The sequence below is a fragment of the Saimiri boliviensis genome, chromosome 2 (assembly GCF_048565385.1).
Source record: "Saimiri boliviensis isolate mSaiBol1 chromosome 2, mSaiBol1.pri, whole genome shotgun sequence".
NCBI classification, from domain to species: domain Eukaryota; kingdom Metazoa; phylum Chordata; class Mammalia; order Primates; family Cebidae; genus Saimiri; species Saimiri boliviensis.
This window is the reverse complement of record NC_133450.1, coordinates 150089172-150105373: the sequence shown is the minus strand read 5'-3', so window position 1 is coordinate 150105373 and position 16202 is coordinate 150089172. Positions and strand designations below refer to the sequence as shown.

Sequence of the window (16202 nt, the reverse complement as noted above, 5' to 3'; positions counted from 1 at the left end):
AAATCTCAAGATCAGAGTTAGCAGGTACTCTGATCTTTCTCATCTGCTAATACTCTGTTCTTCCCTCACTCCTCTCCTCTTTTCTTCCTTTCCTCCATCCCCATCTCTCCATCTCACCTCCCTCTCCCTACCTCCCTTTCTTTCTACCTTTTCTTCTATCCTTCCTTCCTTCCTTCCTTCCTTCCTTCCTTCCTTCCTTCCTTCCTTCCTTCCTTCCTTCCCTCCCCTCTGCCTTCATTCTTTCCTATTTTTTTTTTTTGCTATTAAAAATACCTCAAACTGGCTGGGCATGGTGGCTTATGCCTGTAATCCCAGGACTTTGGGAGGCCGAGGTGGGCAGATCACTTGAGGTCAGGAGTTCGAGACCAGCTTGGCCAGTATGGTGAAACCCCATCTCTACTAAAAATACAAAAATTAGCCGTGCATGGTGGCATTGCACCTGTTGTCCCAGCTACTTGGGAGGCTGAGGTGGGATAATCACTTGAGCCCAGGAGATGGAGGTTGCAGTGAGTGCCAGTGCGCTCCAGTCAGAGTAAGCCTCAAAACAACAACAACAACAACAAAAACAAACTGACAGTGCAGGACTTCCTTGAAAGACAGAGGGGAGGAAAAGACTAAGTTCAGTTATACCAAAACTCTTTTTAATAGGTAGGCAGGGAAAAATTGGGAATCTTTATACGTCAGTGATTTTATTCTCATAATACTTGGAAATCATGACTAGCTCTTGCTCTTTTTCAACATGTAATTATCATTTCTGCATCCAATTCAAGCACTTCCTTTGTACATGCCTTTTTTTCCTTTGCCTGAAATATTATTTCCTTCCATCAAATTAACTTTTCTGCCCACCTGGTGACCCTCTCTTCTTCAAGCCTTACTCATCAAGAAGACTTCCCTAGCAACAGGGAAGGCTCTGCTACCAACCCCACCTTTATGCTCTCTGGACTACCTCTTGGCCTTGTACATTTCTGTTAAGTTGTAACTTTTCATTTTTGTTATATGTCTATTTACTCTACTTCCCAGTGAACTATTTGAGACCAGGATGCCATTTTGCATACCTAGCAGAACATGTAGCACGTAGTAGACATTTCATAAATCCTTAGTGATTGAATAAGTCAATGATGAATAAAATTTTTAGAAATTTAATTTTGTATTTGAGTTGGAGATTTTAAACTTGATTTTGAAAATATTGGACTAGAGCTTGAAAGAAGACTATATTAGTCAGGGTTCTCAAGAGAAACAGAATCAATAAAGATATATACATTTATTATATAATTCATTATAAGAAGTTGGCTCACATGATTGTGGAGGCTGGCAAGTCTCAAGACCTGCAGTCAGCAACCTAGAGACCCAGGAGAGCCAATAGTGTAGTCCAGGCTCAGTCCAAAGGTCTGAGAACCAGGCGAGCCAATGATATAGTTCTAGTGTGAACGTCTGCAGGCTCCAGACACAGGAAGAAGCCAATGTTTCAGTTCAAGTCTGAGGTCAGGAAACACCAAGGTCCCAGTTAATACGCAGTCAGACAGAAGGAATTCTTTCTTACTCAGCCTTTTTGTTCTATTCAGGCTTTCAGCAGATTGGATGAGGCCCACCCACAATCTGCTTTACCCAGTCTACTGATTTAGATGTTAATCTCATCCAGAAACACCCTCACAGACACACCTAGAATAATGTTTGACCAAATGTCTGGGCACCCTGTTACCCAGTCAAGTGGATGCATAAAATTAAACACCATCAAGACTAAGGCCTGTAGATGAAGATCTGATTGGTAGCACCTCACAGAGGAGAGAGCTAACGCTGTAATAATGTCTCTGAAGCCAGGAGAAAAAGGCTAGAAAATACAGGATCTGGGATGTTTCCTTAGAATCCTTGCCTGAAGGCCAAGGAGATGAGGAAGTGAATTTTCTCATACAGAGTGGTGGCATTGAGCTTGGTAATTTTGAAGATCCTTCCAGTTCTAAAACATCTGTTATCTCTCTACTTTGAGGTTTCAAGACTGGGTAAATGGAAATACTAAGAGAATTGGATGATGTAAGAAGATTTTTGAAGGGAACAATGTCTTGTTATGTACCAGTTGTATGGAAACTACTTATTTATAAGATTTAAAATTTTACATATATTCCATCAGGAAATGTTTTTATAAGTTGCAGCTTTACTTGTATTATGGGAAACATGATTTATTATTAGGTTCTTTGGAGAAATCTTTCCTTCAATTAGAAGCACCTATGAAGGTTATGAAGAAGAGTTGGTCAAAGAACTATAAGAAGATCATAGAATATATGGCACTATAGAAGCCAAAGGAAGAGGTAAATCAAAAAGCAAGAAATGATGGAAAAGTGTTTTGCTACAGAGAGGTAAAGGTTGATAAGGCTTGAGGAAAAGGCCATCGGATTTGGTGATTAGGATATTAAGGGCAAGTTTCAGCTAAGTCATGGGAAACTGAGCATCAGATAGGTCCCTGTTGTTTGATATTATGAGATTGTGGTGAATTTAGTAAATAGAGTGTTCTAAAATGGTCTCTTAGTGCTTCGCAGCTTGAGGGCATGAGCAGAGAGGGTAGGGGGCGGGAGGAATGGGGAGCATGTCTGTGGCTGAGAGTTGAAGGCTTGAATGGTAAGAATAGGCTTGAGGGCTGTGGTTTGTGACAGCATTAAAATATCTGAACATGGAATTTTGTTTTATAAAGGATACAAGTGAAGTTAAAAACCAAGAGGTTCTAGGGTGGGATTTTCAAGCTCCATTTGTAGGAGTCTTCAATCGTAGATTAGAGAAAAGACCACTCAGTGCTGATCTCAAGATCTTCTTCTGTTAAACATCACAGCACATTTAGTTTGACCAGTTTCATATATTAGGGCTCTATGTGGCTATCTTCTGTCCTGCTCCATCCCCACTGCCTTCTTTCTCCATGCTGCATTATGATCCGGGAGGCTGACCTATATGGACCCTATCAGTGGGCTGCTTTGCCCTCCTGCTTCTGTTTGGATTTTGCCCTTCGGGAGCACTAGCATGAGATTGCAGGGAGGGAGAATGGGAGGCAAGGTATAATCTGCTGTGACCTATAGGGTCATCTGGGTCCTTTCCCCTTCAGGCCTACAGTTGGTAATAATGCCGTTTTCTCTTAGGCCCTTGAAATTTCTCTATACCCTGCTATACCTGTGCAATTGCCTACATACTTTACCCAGCGTATGCTTTATTTCTACCCAAGTTGAATATTATTCAAGTTGAATATTCCATTTGGACCCTTTGACAAAGTTTTGTGTAATCTTTTATTACAAAAAAATGGTCATCACTTAAAAAAAAATCTTTGAAACCAGTAAACTGAGATGGGGGTTGTCAAACTTGTGGGTCATACATCTGTGTTACCACCACTCAACTGCTATCTCAGTGAGAAAACAGCCATAGATGTTAAGTAAGTGAATGACTGCAGCTGTGTTTCAATAAAACCTTATTTACAAAAACAGGCAGTGAGCTTTGCTTTTGGCCCATGGGCTATACTTGAAAGACCAATGATCTACGACATGAAGTTTTCCATTTACTCTATGTGAGTGGTCTCAATCTGGGATAATTTAGCTCCCTAAGTGACATTTGGGAATGTAAGACATTTTTGGTAGTCACAGCTGGAGGAGGAGTGGACAGGATTAACGAAGATCTCAGGAACTGAGAGAGACTGGGGACATTTTACCAATGGCAGGAAGGAAGAAGGATGACAGCTGGGAAAATTAGTGATTGGAAAAGGTAGGCTGGGCAGTGTGCCTGTGAGCTAGTCCTTTTCATTGTATTCTTCTGGGGCTCTATGTTTAAAACTGGATACTTTAACATTTCAGAATAAGGAGGAGAGGAATAGATAGTAACTGATGTGGGCTATTGTACTATGAGTTTTACATGAACCTGTGTATTAGCCTAGAACTATCGAACCTGAGCAGAACTTCAACGTTAGTATTCCTCAACTGAACTGGTATTTCCTTTGGCTAATGTCTTTGTTCAATGACCAGCAACCATGACACTTCCCACTTCCACCCCACACTGTTGGTTTGTGTCCAGTTTGAAGAACGATGACACAGGGAGGTCTGTGTCTGGATGATGTCATAATTTTGATCAGCTGGAAAGCCTGGCAGTGGCCTTGAAGAGATGCTTAACTCTTGGAAAGTACTTCTTTATTGCAACCAAAGCTATTAAGTTTAAAGGTCCATAAAGATGAGATAAACAGTCATAAAGCCCTTTTGAAATTCATACACAGTGTGTTAAGTGGATTTAATTGCTGTTAGTTAAATGTGGTGATGTTAAAGCAATGTCTATACACTGGCAAAAATCAGATCATCAACTGCTTAATGAGGGACAAAAGTCTTGAGAAAAACAGTGGAAGAAATGCTGCTTATATGTAATTTGTGATTAATTTTTGCAAGGTTTTCAAGGGAATGACTTGGCCTTAAAATATTACAGTGAAAAACAGCTTTATACCTTCGTCCAATCTTCTTAAAATTGAGTCCATTTTTGCTAGTACATACCTTTTATTATAGGGTAACTTCTCTTTTTTTCCCCCTCGGAGACAGACTCTTGCTCTGTTGCCCAGGCTGGAGTGCAGTGGCGTGATCTTGGTTCACTGCAACCACCACCTCCCAGGTTCAAGGGATCCTTGTGTCTCAGCCTCCTGAGTAGCTGGGATTACAGTGCCTGCCACCATGCCTGGCTAATATTTTTGTATTTTAGTAGAGACGGGATTTCATCATGTTGCCTAGGCTGGTCCCAAACTCCTGAGCTCAGGCAATCCACTCACTTCGACCTCCCAATGTGCTACCGCACCTAGCCAACTATAGGATAACTTCTAAACTTACAATCCTTGAAAGATCATTTTAGAATAATTCTGATCCTGCATACCAGTGAAAGCAGTATAATTGAAACATTAAACCAAATTTGGTTGTAACATTAAACCAAAATTAAACCAGATTAGATCTGTATATTAAATAGTTTAATCTTAATTCTAGTTAATATTTATAATTTCCTATGTGTCAGGCAATATACTAAACAACTTACATGAATTACTATTTTAATTCTCTTGATAAACTGGAGGGATGTGCATTTATTGTCGTCTCCATTTTATAAATGAAGAAAACTGAATCATAAAGAGGTTATGTAGTTGGCTCAAAATCACGCAGCCAGTGATATGTTGGAATTTTCACCCAGAAAATTTAATTTTAGAGCCTATTTTCAACCACTCTCTTAGACTGCTTTCCTTTTCTGTACTTTTGATGATGAATATGAGATGATAATTTTGAGGGCATTATGGTATGTTGAGTCTTAAAAACCCAGGTAATAAGTCCCTTCTGTGATACAAATAAGCTGTGTGATCTTACGGAAATCACATAACTGCCTCTGTAAAATGAGAGATTATATTAAGTGATTTCCAAAATGTCTTTAATGTGGTGATTTCATAGTAATGTATAGGTTTTTAAAAAAACACATCCTTTTATCAAATGGTCATCCTTTAGCATTAAATTGTTTGGAATAGATACTTCCCAAATTCACAGAATTATTTTCCAATCTGTCTTTTTGCTTTGATACCTTTTTTTTCCCTTTGAGAGAGGGTCTCACTCAGGCACTCAGGCTGGAGTTCAATGGTGCCATCTCAGCTCACTGCAACCTCCAGCTCCCGGGTTTAAGCAATTCTTGTGCCTCAGCCTCCCGAGTAGCTGGGACTACAGGTGCCTGCCACCACACTCAGCTAATTTTTTTTAGTAGAGATGGGGTTTCACCATGTTGATCAGGCTAGTCTCGAACTCCTGACCTCAGGTGATCCCTCCACCTCAGCCTCCCAAAGTGCTGGGATTACAGGCATGAGCCACTGTGGCTGGCTATTGATCCCATTTGTTGATGCTTTGGGGTGAAATTGGAAATTCCACTGCTAAAAGGGAGAATATTACTTGAGTCATTCCTCTGTCATATATGGGATGTTTGCCAGTAAAAAACATTCCCAGAAATTGTAACTGTAAAGGCCCTAGCAATGATTTAATGCGGTCTCTTCATATTGTAGATGAGGAAGCTCAAACTGTGACAGGGTCAGGGACAGGTGAAATTCACAAAGTTGGTTTACAGCAGAACTGTGCTACAATTATCTGGATTCAGATCTAAGGCCCCTCCAAATGAATTACAACCACTGTCTACCTTTATGACTCTAGATCATGAAAGGTCACTGTTTTAGTCTGGTTGGTGTAGTGGAACAGAAAGACCTTGGTTGAATCTCAGGTCTGCTGATGACAAGATGTGAAATGGGGAAATCTAAAATGAATACATATACACAGAAACACACATTACATACATATATATAATGTTCAGGATCATTAGACTGAATTTAGAGCTTAGTACTAATGTACAATAGAGGTTGTGTTAGTACTGAGGAGTATATCTTTTTATTGTTGAAGTCCAATAAGAACACAGCAGATATCAACCTCATTTGTAAGTGATGCATTTTCCTAAACTAAATGCGAAATAATGGAATGGGCTAGAATACTGCAGAACAGGACTGTGAATAGAGGAAAAGTGTTGGAAAATCAATCCTTATAAGGGCACAAAAGGATGAATGAACCACATTCCAAAGAATCTGCTCCCACCCACTGCTATTCTCACTCCCACTGTAGTCGGTAGCATGTTCACAAGGAAGGAGCTGGCTAGCTTTGATGGGAGCCACGTCATCCATCAAATCACATTAGTGTTGTTGATTTGAATGTTGTTACCTTTGTAGGTCTGTTTGTTTTGACTTTGTAAAATTTTTTAGTCTTGCTGTTATACAAGGAATATAATCATAAGGCATTTATATCTTGTTTTGTATTACATATTTAAGCAAAATTAAGTTAAAAATTAGAGAGCTATATAGGATGATTTTTTCCTTCAAGAGATACTCATTTATTTCCTTTTGGGTATGAAAAATGCTTATGGAATCCTGTATGTGGTCTCTTTTTAAATGTTTGAGATTTTCTCTGATTGTCACATCATGGCAGCTGCAAGTAGCTATATTAAATGAGATAATACCAAATGGCATAAGACCACTTGAATTCAGTAATGTTCCAAAATAACTTGTACTTTATTCATCATAAGTCATTTACATAAATTAAAAAGTAATAGCACCTGAAAACATGAAAATAATTGTATTCAAGGCTATTTACTGCTTGAACCCAAGATGTTCTATCCACATCACACAGCTGAGAGAAGGAATGAGATCTGTTTCTGATCACTGCCAGGAGTAATCTCCAGGAAGCATTGTTAAGTGAAATAGCAAGATAGAGTATCGGGGTGCACGTCTGCCAGGAGCTCTCAACCTGCAAGAGGGTTCCTACTTGGATAGGAGGGTGTGCTGAAGATAAAGATGACAGACCAGAACGGGGTCTGGAGGGTTGAAAAGCATATGCTTTACCAACCAGTTTATTCGTGCTCAGGGTCAGTATATATATCTTTCTTAGGTATGTACCTATGTGAGACAAAGGGGTACAGAAAATCTTAAAGTAGAAAAACCAACATCATAGGGTAAGAACAATGGAAAAGTCAGGTACACAATTAACCGGAACAGGTAGTCACACTATCTCATCTAGGGGCAAGTCATTTAATTAACCAGAACAGGTGGTCACACTGTCTCATCTAAGGGTAAGTCATTTATCTTCTAGAGGAAATCAGCGAAGTTGTAAAACATGTCTTAGTAGAAAACTCAATTATCACATAGTAAAACATGTCTTAGTAGAAAACTCAATTAAGGTACACAATGCATCTCATGACTGCATGGCCATCTGGCAATTGCCCACAAGTTTAACTTTAACCTAAGTCATTCTCTGTTCCTGCTTTACAATAGCTCGACTCCGTTAACTGGGGATACCGTGTCTGGGCTCGAGCCCTCAGTATTGTGAGGCCCGTTTTCGGGAGGCCTCACATGGGAACGTTCCCCACAATAGAGAAAATGTGAATAGTGGTTACTATTTACCCAAGAAGGGGTGTGTGTGTGTGTGTGTGTGTGTGTGTGAGAGAGAGATCTCCAGAGGGACAGAGAAAAGAGGATGGTGAAGACAGGGATAGGAGCAAGACTTCTAGGGGTCTATCTTTTTTTTTTTTTTTTTGAGATGAAGTCTCACTTTATTGCCCAAGCTAGAGTGCAGTGGCTTGATGTTGGCTTACTGCAACCTCTGCCTCCTGGGTTCAAATGACTTTCTTGCCTCAGCCTCTTGAATCACTGGGGATTACAGGTGCCCATCGCTACGCTCAGCTAATTTTTTTATTTTCAGTAGAGACTAGGTTTCACCATGTTGGCCAGGCTGGCCTCCTGGCCTCAAGTGATACACCTGCCTCGGCCTCCCAAAGTGCTGGGATTATAGGTGTGAGCCACTGTACCCAGCTGTCTGGATCTCTTTTTAGTACATTTGACTTTGAAACCAAGTTAGTATTTTCTATAATTAAGAAAGAAATAGAATAAAAAAGGAAAAATTTATAAAAAGGAAGTCAAAAGAAACACATTAACCTAACTGAGTTGAGCTGGTAGCATAATCACACAGACAGAAATTATTTTAAGTGACTTTAAAACGTACTGATTTGATTGTGTATCCCTAGTGAGATATAAATAAAAAGAACTGCAACAATCCTAAATAGTTTTCAATAATTATATAATAAATAGTAATTTTTGTATTGTTATTTTAAAATATTATATATATACTACATATGTTAACATCATGTTTATGCTTAACATATGGAAGTATAGATATTAGATAACATTAAAAATGTTATCTTAAATTTAAACTGGAAACATCACTGTAAACTCATAATGTGTTTTCTTTTAAAAAACTATTTTCAAATTCAGTCTCCTGAAGAGAACTCACAACAATTACCAAGCCAGTAGCAATGGCAATAAACAGTCCTAGTGCCCAGATGGTGCTCTCTAAATACCATTTTCCACTAAAAAAAATGAGGGCTCCTTGGAGAATTGGATGTTTTCAGATACAGAGCAGAACACATACAAAAAGTGCCTGGAACATTTGTCATACTGAAAAGCAGATACACTATGAAAGACTATAGTAATTTTATCAAAAGAACTCAGGAGCCACCATGAAAAGGCTCCTAGTGTCCAGAAATGGAATAATATGAGCATTAAGAATAATGCTTATATTTATAAATAATTAAATCTTAATTTGTTATGATATAAATTTAATCATATTGCAGATGTTCATAGAAGCATTTAAAATAATGAAAAAAACAACTTAAATATTCAAAACTAGCAGTGTGCCCTCATATATAGAAATGTCATTAAAACTTGCTGTAGAAAAGAAGTTTATGATTTAGGAAGATTTTTATAATGTGTTGTAAAACACATACAACTAGTCACAAAATATTATGCATGCAGTATATTCCAGTTTGTTTAAAATAATCTAGGCACAAATATGCATACAAAGAAAACTGAATGAATAAATCGTGAAATGTACATAGTTGCTGTATCTGTGTGGCAGGATTACAGGTGGTTGTATTTTGGTTTCTCTTTATGTTCTAATCTTCTACAGTTGGCATGTATAATTTTATATTTTTAATACAAAATATGCTATTTAACTAGCATTAAACAGAAAAAATAAAAATTCAACTTTTTTTTTTTTTTTAACAAAAGCATATGCGTGGAAAGTTACATTATTTTTTAGGCTACAGGCAGTACTTGTACCTCTGTTTAGGGATTTGATCCTCCAGGTAGGAAACTCAGATCTAATTTAACTTAAGAAATTTTTTAAGTCCCCAAAAAGCAAAGTGACTTGCTCAAGGCCGTTATTGTCAAGCAAAGAAAAATGTCAAAAGTACAAAATGTGGTTATATGTTAAAAATCAGATTAAGATAGGGTCTGGCTCTGTTGCTTAGACTGGAGTGCAGTGGTGCAGTCATGGCTCACTGAAGCCTTGACTTCTTGGGCTTAAATGATCCTCTCACCTCAGCCTCCCGAGTAGCTGGGGCTATAGGTGTGTACCACCATACCTGGCTAATTAAAAAAAGAAATATTTTGTAGCAATGATGTCTATGTTGACCAGGCTAATCTTGAACTCCTGAACTCAAGTGATCCTCTCACCTCAGCCTCCCAAAGTGCTGGCATTACAGGAATGAGCCACCATGCCCAGCCAGATTTATATTATTTTGACATGGTCCTGGATACTTCATCTATGTGTGCAAAATTTTGTATTTATCTTTTAAATCTGGAGAAAAAAAGGCCAAATTTGGTACAATTGAATTTATCATGGGGTGATTAATAAGTGGCTAGAGATTGACTTTCAAGGATCCAAAGATCTGACCAGTGTAGATTTATAGTAATCACATTGTACCTCCAGGAATTTTCTTTACTTGCCATAGTTAGCTATGAAAGGATGTAAAGAATAAGGGCAATTCGTTATTTTAAAGACATTAACCTCAGAAGGAGATTCTTCACCTAAATACTCCTGCAAATACTATTGCTTTATGGTTTGAGTTAGCTGGAAATTAGTTTACTATGCCTGGTGTAAACACTGGCACCACCCCACTGTGCCGAAGAACGTTTCATTAACTGTATTGGGACTGATTCATGTCAGTCTACAAGGCAACCAAGTGAGCTGCTTAGCAGAAGGATTCCCTTATGAAGTTAATTTCTTTAAAATGGTAAATTGCCCTTATTCCTTAGGTCCTTTCATAGCTGATAACACAAATGTATAGGAAATACCTCTTGAGGTACAATACAATCTGTAACTAGTCATCAGGGAATAACACTTTATTGTGCACAGACTTAGCTTGGCTGTAAAGGGCATATTTACACCCATATTGAAAACAACTTTAATAAAATGAAAAACATATATCCTTGGAATCTTAGCAATTTAACAGTAATGCTCTCAGGAGATCAAGCTACTATTTATTGACTCCCGCTGTGTGCCTTACACGTTATTCCTGACCCTCACAACATCCCTGGAACTTAGTGTCTTACAGGAGACCTTTGACATTTGTGAGCAGACATCATGAATATTTTCCAAGTCCTCAATCCAAAAGTGTGGACATAGCTGTTGGTTTTCTTGAATTATATTTATTTTAAGAATCAAATGTTGCTTGTGAATATTCTCATGTCAAATTAAAAAAATATCTTTTCCTCTTAGAACTTTAGTTTTATCTCTGCATTGAGAGCCACTTTAATAAGGAAATGAACTAAAATCTCTTTACAAAAAGACTGTACGGGAAATGAGTAGAGAATGGAAGTTGGCTAAACTGGGCAGTCAGCTAAGATCACTCAGTGTCTGAGAATTTGTTCTAGCAAATCACTCTCCTAGAATCATGCAGACTGTGCTTAGACTTCATATATTCATACTCCCCTGGGGTGAAAATAAATTGGCACATTTATAAAGAAATTTTATTATTTTATACTCAAATATTTTAAAATATATATATATATATATGTTGTTTGTCTTGTTAATTCTACCTCTTGGAATCTATCCTAAGGAAAATAATCATAAGGTATCTGCAAAGAATTATGTGAATGTTGATAATAATTTTATCTGTTAACAACAAAAATTTGCAAGGTAGCAGATACCAGTTTATGTCTCTGAGCTCCAAATCCACCCTTGTTTGTCTTGTTTTTTGTGACTGGAGCTGGACTCTATGGACATTTCTCTTTTGCAAATTTGGGGGATATTCAACTTTGTCAATTGAGGGCACTGGAGAGACTCTGCAATGCAATAGAGGTTCCAGGTGCACCTGCAGGCCATTTTTCCCTACCAGCAACAATTTCAGGGCAGCTTCAGCCTGTTCATACCCCCCAGCAATGTAGGCCACTTCTTTTTTTTTATTGCATTTTAGATTTTGGGGTACATGTGAAGAACATGCAAGATAGTTGCTTAGGTACACACATGGCGTTGTGATTAGCTGCCTTCCTCCCTTCACCTATATCAGGCATTTCTCCCCATGCTCTCTCTCCCCAACTCCCCACCCCCTGCTGTCCCTCCCCTAGCTTCCCCAACAGACCCCAGTGTGTAGTGCTCCCCTCCCTGTGTCCATGTGTTCTCATTGTTCAACACCCGCCTATGAGTGAGAACGTGTGGTGTTTGATTTTCTGCTCTTGTGTCAGTTTGCTGAGAATGATGGTTTCCAGGTTCATCCATGTCCCTGCAAAGGACACAAACTCATCATTTTTGATGGCTGCATAATATTCCATGGTGTACGTGTGCCACATTTTCCCTGTCCAGTCTATCATCAGTGGGCATTTGGGTTGGTTCCAGGTCTTTGCTATTGTAAACAGTGCTGCAGTGAACATTCATGTGCATGTGTCCTTATAGTAGAACGATTTATAATCCTTTGGATATATACCCAGTAATGGGATTGCTGGGTCAAATGGAATTTCTACTTCTAGGTCCTTAAGGAATCACCACGCTGTCTTCCACAATGGTTGAACTAATTTACACTCCCACCAACAGTGTAAAAGTGTTCCTATTTCTCCACATCCTCTCCAGCATCTGTTGTCTCCAGATTTTTTAATGATCACCATTCGAACTGGTGTGAGATGGTATCTCAATGTGGTTTTGATTTGCATTTCTCTAATGACCAGTGATGATGAGCATTTTTTCATATGTTTGTTGGCCTCATATATGTCTTCTTTTGTAAAGTATCTGTTTATATCCTTTGCCCACTTTTGAATGGGCTTGTTTTTTTCTTGTAGATCTGCTTTAGTTCTTTGTAAATTCTGGATATTAGCCCTTTGTCAGATGGGTAGACTGGAAAAATTTTTTCCCATTCTGTTGCTTGCCGAGTCACTCTAATGACTGTTTCTTTTGCCGTGTAGAAGCTGTGGAGTTTGATTAGGTCCCATGTGTCTATTTTGGCTTTTGTTGCCAATGCTTTTCGTGTTTTGGTCATGAAATCCTTTCCTACACCTATGTCCTGGATGGTTTTGCCTAGATTTTCTTCTAGGGTTTTTATGGTGTTAGGTTTTATGTTTAAGTCTTTAATCCATCTGGAGTTAATTTCAGTGTTAGGTGTCAGGAAGGAATCCAGTTTCTGCTTTCTGCACATGGCTGGCCAGTTTTCCCAACAGATGGTGGGCCACTTCTATAGACCAACTCTGGCCCACCCACAACACCAAGCAAAGGAAGGTCACTCCTATAGACCAGCTCCTAACCATCCACATCCACCAGTGATGATAGATTGCTTTCATGGATCAGTGCCAGCCTGTGCACTCAGTCAAGTTTCTTTGTTCCTGCAGGCTGACTGCCTGTGGTAGTTACTACCTCTCTGAAGAGGTTTGATTCTCAGTCTTGGGGCAAGGAGGGCTTCTCCTAGTCCTTAGTACCTTTACTGTTCTTCTTCCTCAGCCTACAGATAATAGTTGCTTTTTAAATTCGTGATGCCTGGGCCCCTTACTGACCCCTCACAACATCCCTGGAAATTAATGTCTTACAGGAGAACTTTGACATTTGTGAGCAGACATCGTGAATATTTTCCAAGTCTTTTAGTAGTAAATTTTTTAGTAGTAAAGTTTTGGAATATTAAATTTTCCCTGTTCAGATAATTGTCATAGTTTTTGTCTTCCACTTGGACCTTGAATAATGCAGAAGTTAAAGACTCAAAAACAACAGATTTAAGGAGATATCCACACATAAAACTGTTTTTTTCTTCTTTTTTTTTTTTCATTTATTTATTTATTTATTGGTTTTTTGATTGTAAAATTATTTGAATTACCTATTGTTCTCCTGGTTAGGTGACCCAGACCCTTGTTTGAAAGGGTTTTATTGGCTGGGGGTGGTGGCTCACGCCTGTAATCCCAGCACTTTAGGAGGCTGAGTGGCAGACTACCTGAGGCCAGGAGTTCTGAGACCAGCCTGGCCAACGTGGTGAAACCCCATTTCTACTAAAAGTACCAAAATTATCTTGGCATGGTGGCAGACTATATAATTCCAGCTACTTGGCAGGCTGAGGCAGGAGAATTGCTTGAACCCAGGAGGCAGAGGTTGCAGTGAGCTGAGATCATGCCACTGCACTCCAGCCTGGGCGACAGAGTGAGACTCCATCTAAAAAAAAAACCAAACAAATGAAAAACAACAACAACAACAAAAGAAAAAACAAAAATGAAAGAAAAGGTTTTATTTATTTTCTCTCTCTTTTTAAAAAATTTTTGGCTCGTATTTGTTGTAATTGCTCATTTGTTAGGGTCATTGGACACAGAAATGCCAAGATGCCTCTGGAAATCATGAATATTCCCCAAGTCCTCAGTCAAAAAGTATGAACAGAGCAGTTGGTTTTCCTGGGGTTTAGACATGGTCTTTCTTGTTCCTATTGTATAGTAACCCTAGCTCCTCGAGGAAATCATGGTCTATGGGCTCTGCAAAACAGCAATTGTTTTCTTTGCTTGCTGGCTCACTGGCTTAAGGAACTCAAAGTAATCTTTTGGCAATTTCAGCTTCCAGGTCAGTGGGGACATTAATTGTTTCTTGGTAGAAATGTCACTGTACTCCAAGAAATAAGATCTTTTAATCCAGAAAACCTGAGTTTTCAGGAACAGAATGCCCAAACTTTTGTGGTCATTCACTGGGAGTTCTAATGACCAGGTTCAATCATATTTCTATTCTTTAGTTCCTAGAACCATGCATTTTAGCTACTGGGCAGAGAACCATGTATCAGCTATTACTGTTGTATATACTCCATATCATGAAGTTAATTTCTCACCACAAGGTTTTCTCCCCAAGCCTGTGCCATAACTGAGCCTTTACCAGGCTATTCCTTCATTTTAGATGTTTCCGGGGTATAGAGTAAATGATAAGAGCAGTGACTCCCATGATAAATGACCACCGTGGTGCCCTTCCTTTGCTATGAAATGTCATCTTGGTCCTAGTCTGTATTGCAAGGAGCACCATACTGATAGACCAGGTACTGCTGAGCCATTGATGGTGGTACTGGTAGAGGGACTGCAGGAAGAAAAGGTAAATACATAGTCAGAATATGTGTTGATTCTCATAAGGACAAATTGATATTCCCTCCATGACAGGTGGTTCTGATAGATGGTTGTGTAGCCAGCATCCTTGAGAAATGGTACTAAGTCAAGGTCTTGGCATCAGATTCCGTGACTGACAGGTTAGAAATTTAGCAATGGCAATAGCTGGGTTATCTTTTGTGAGTGGGCACTTAGATTGTTGGACCATGAGTAGCTACCATTGCAGCACTAGAGACACTGTTTATGGGCTTTGCTGTACAAGAACTGGGGTGGCTAAAGAGGTCTTGGCTAAGAGGCAGGAAGGATCATCCTGAGCACATGGTTGTTGAGAGTCTCCTCTGCAGTCGAGCAGTAGTATGAGATCTGCTTTGTGTTTATTACCATAGGATTGTCCACATACTTTTTCCCATACATTTTCTCTGATCTTCAAGTCTTCTTTTTCTTGCTCTGTCCAAATGGTCAAGCCATTCACTACTGCTTAGAAGCTAGTGCATACTTAAGGATCTGGTCCATTCTTCCATATGAAGTGGGTAACCAAGTGTATTGCTTGTAGTTTCGCCCACCGGGAGGATTTCCCTTTATCTCTCTTCTTTGGGGCCACCTTATGTGAGGATGAAATGCAACAGCAGACTATCTCTGGCTAGAGGCAATAAATTATACTAACCCAATTATGCACTAGGCCTGACCTGTTTCCTCCACCATTGATTACTTGTAGGTAGCAGTTGTGGAAGCTTCCTGTGGACCACATGAACAGGTTCAGGTGGCGCAGCTGCTCAAACCCATAAGTCACCTGCAGTGTGTTCTGAAAATGTGTGGCTCAAGTGCAACTACCCTAAAAGACCAACTTGGTGAGTGATGAGATGAGTGAGAAGTAGTGAGGATGACCTGGATTTTCCACTGAGGAACTGGCCAAGTCCTGGGGACAAATGAGGCCAAGTGAATCCTAGGGAAAGGTACGAAAACAGGAGAATGGATCGTGTGTTCAGTATTGGAACTGATGACTATTAAGTGGCTGTGGGGCCTCTGAATATAGATGTTGTGATAGTTTTAAAACATGTCTGAAAATTCTTTGACACTGTTTCCATCAAAAGATGATGTCTGTATCTCCTCCCCTTGAACCTAAGTGGGCCTTTGTGACAGATCTGATGAATAGAATGCAACAGCGTGATGTCCAAGGCTAGTTTACAAAAGCCCATGTTGGTTTCTCTGGAGACACTCTGGGAGCTGTAAGTGTCCTTCAACTAAAGCCTTCCAGGAACACACCTGC

General features: G+C 39.3%; 1 protein-coding gene across 3 annotated transcripts in view; it reads left to right on the top strand.

Annotated features, from left to right (window-relative positions):
• The window catches only part of TMC1 (transmembrane channel like 1), a 475132-nt gene that overhangs the window by 248951 nt on the left and 209979 nt on the right, over positions 1 to 16202 (top strand). Inside the window, exon 1 of one of the 3 annotated variants that reach the window (XM_074394668.1) lies at positions 12592 to 15783. The exons of the other annotated variants lie outside the window; for them this stretch is intronic. Within the exon in view, the coding sequence (XP_074250769.1) occupies positions 15744 to 15783 (40 nt within the window). The 5' untranslated portion in view covers positions 12592 to 15743. Of the gene's footprint in view, positions 1 to 12591; positions 15784 to 16202 lie in introns of those variants that run through there. 3 annotated transcript variants of the gene reach the window in all.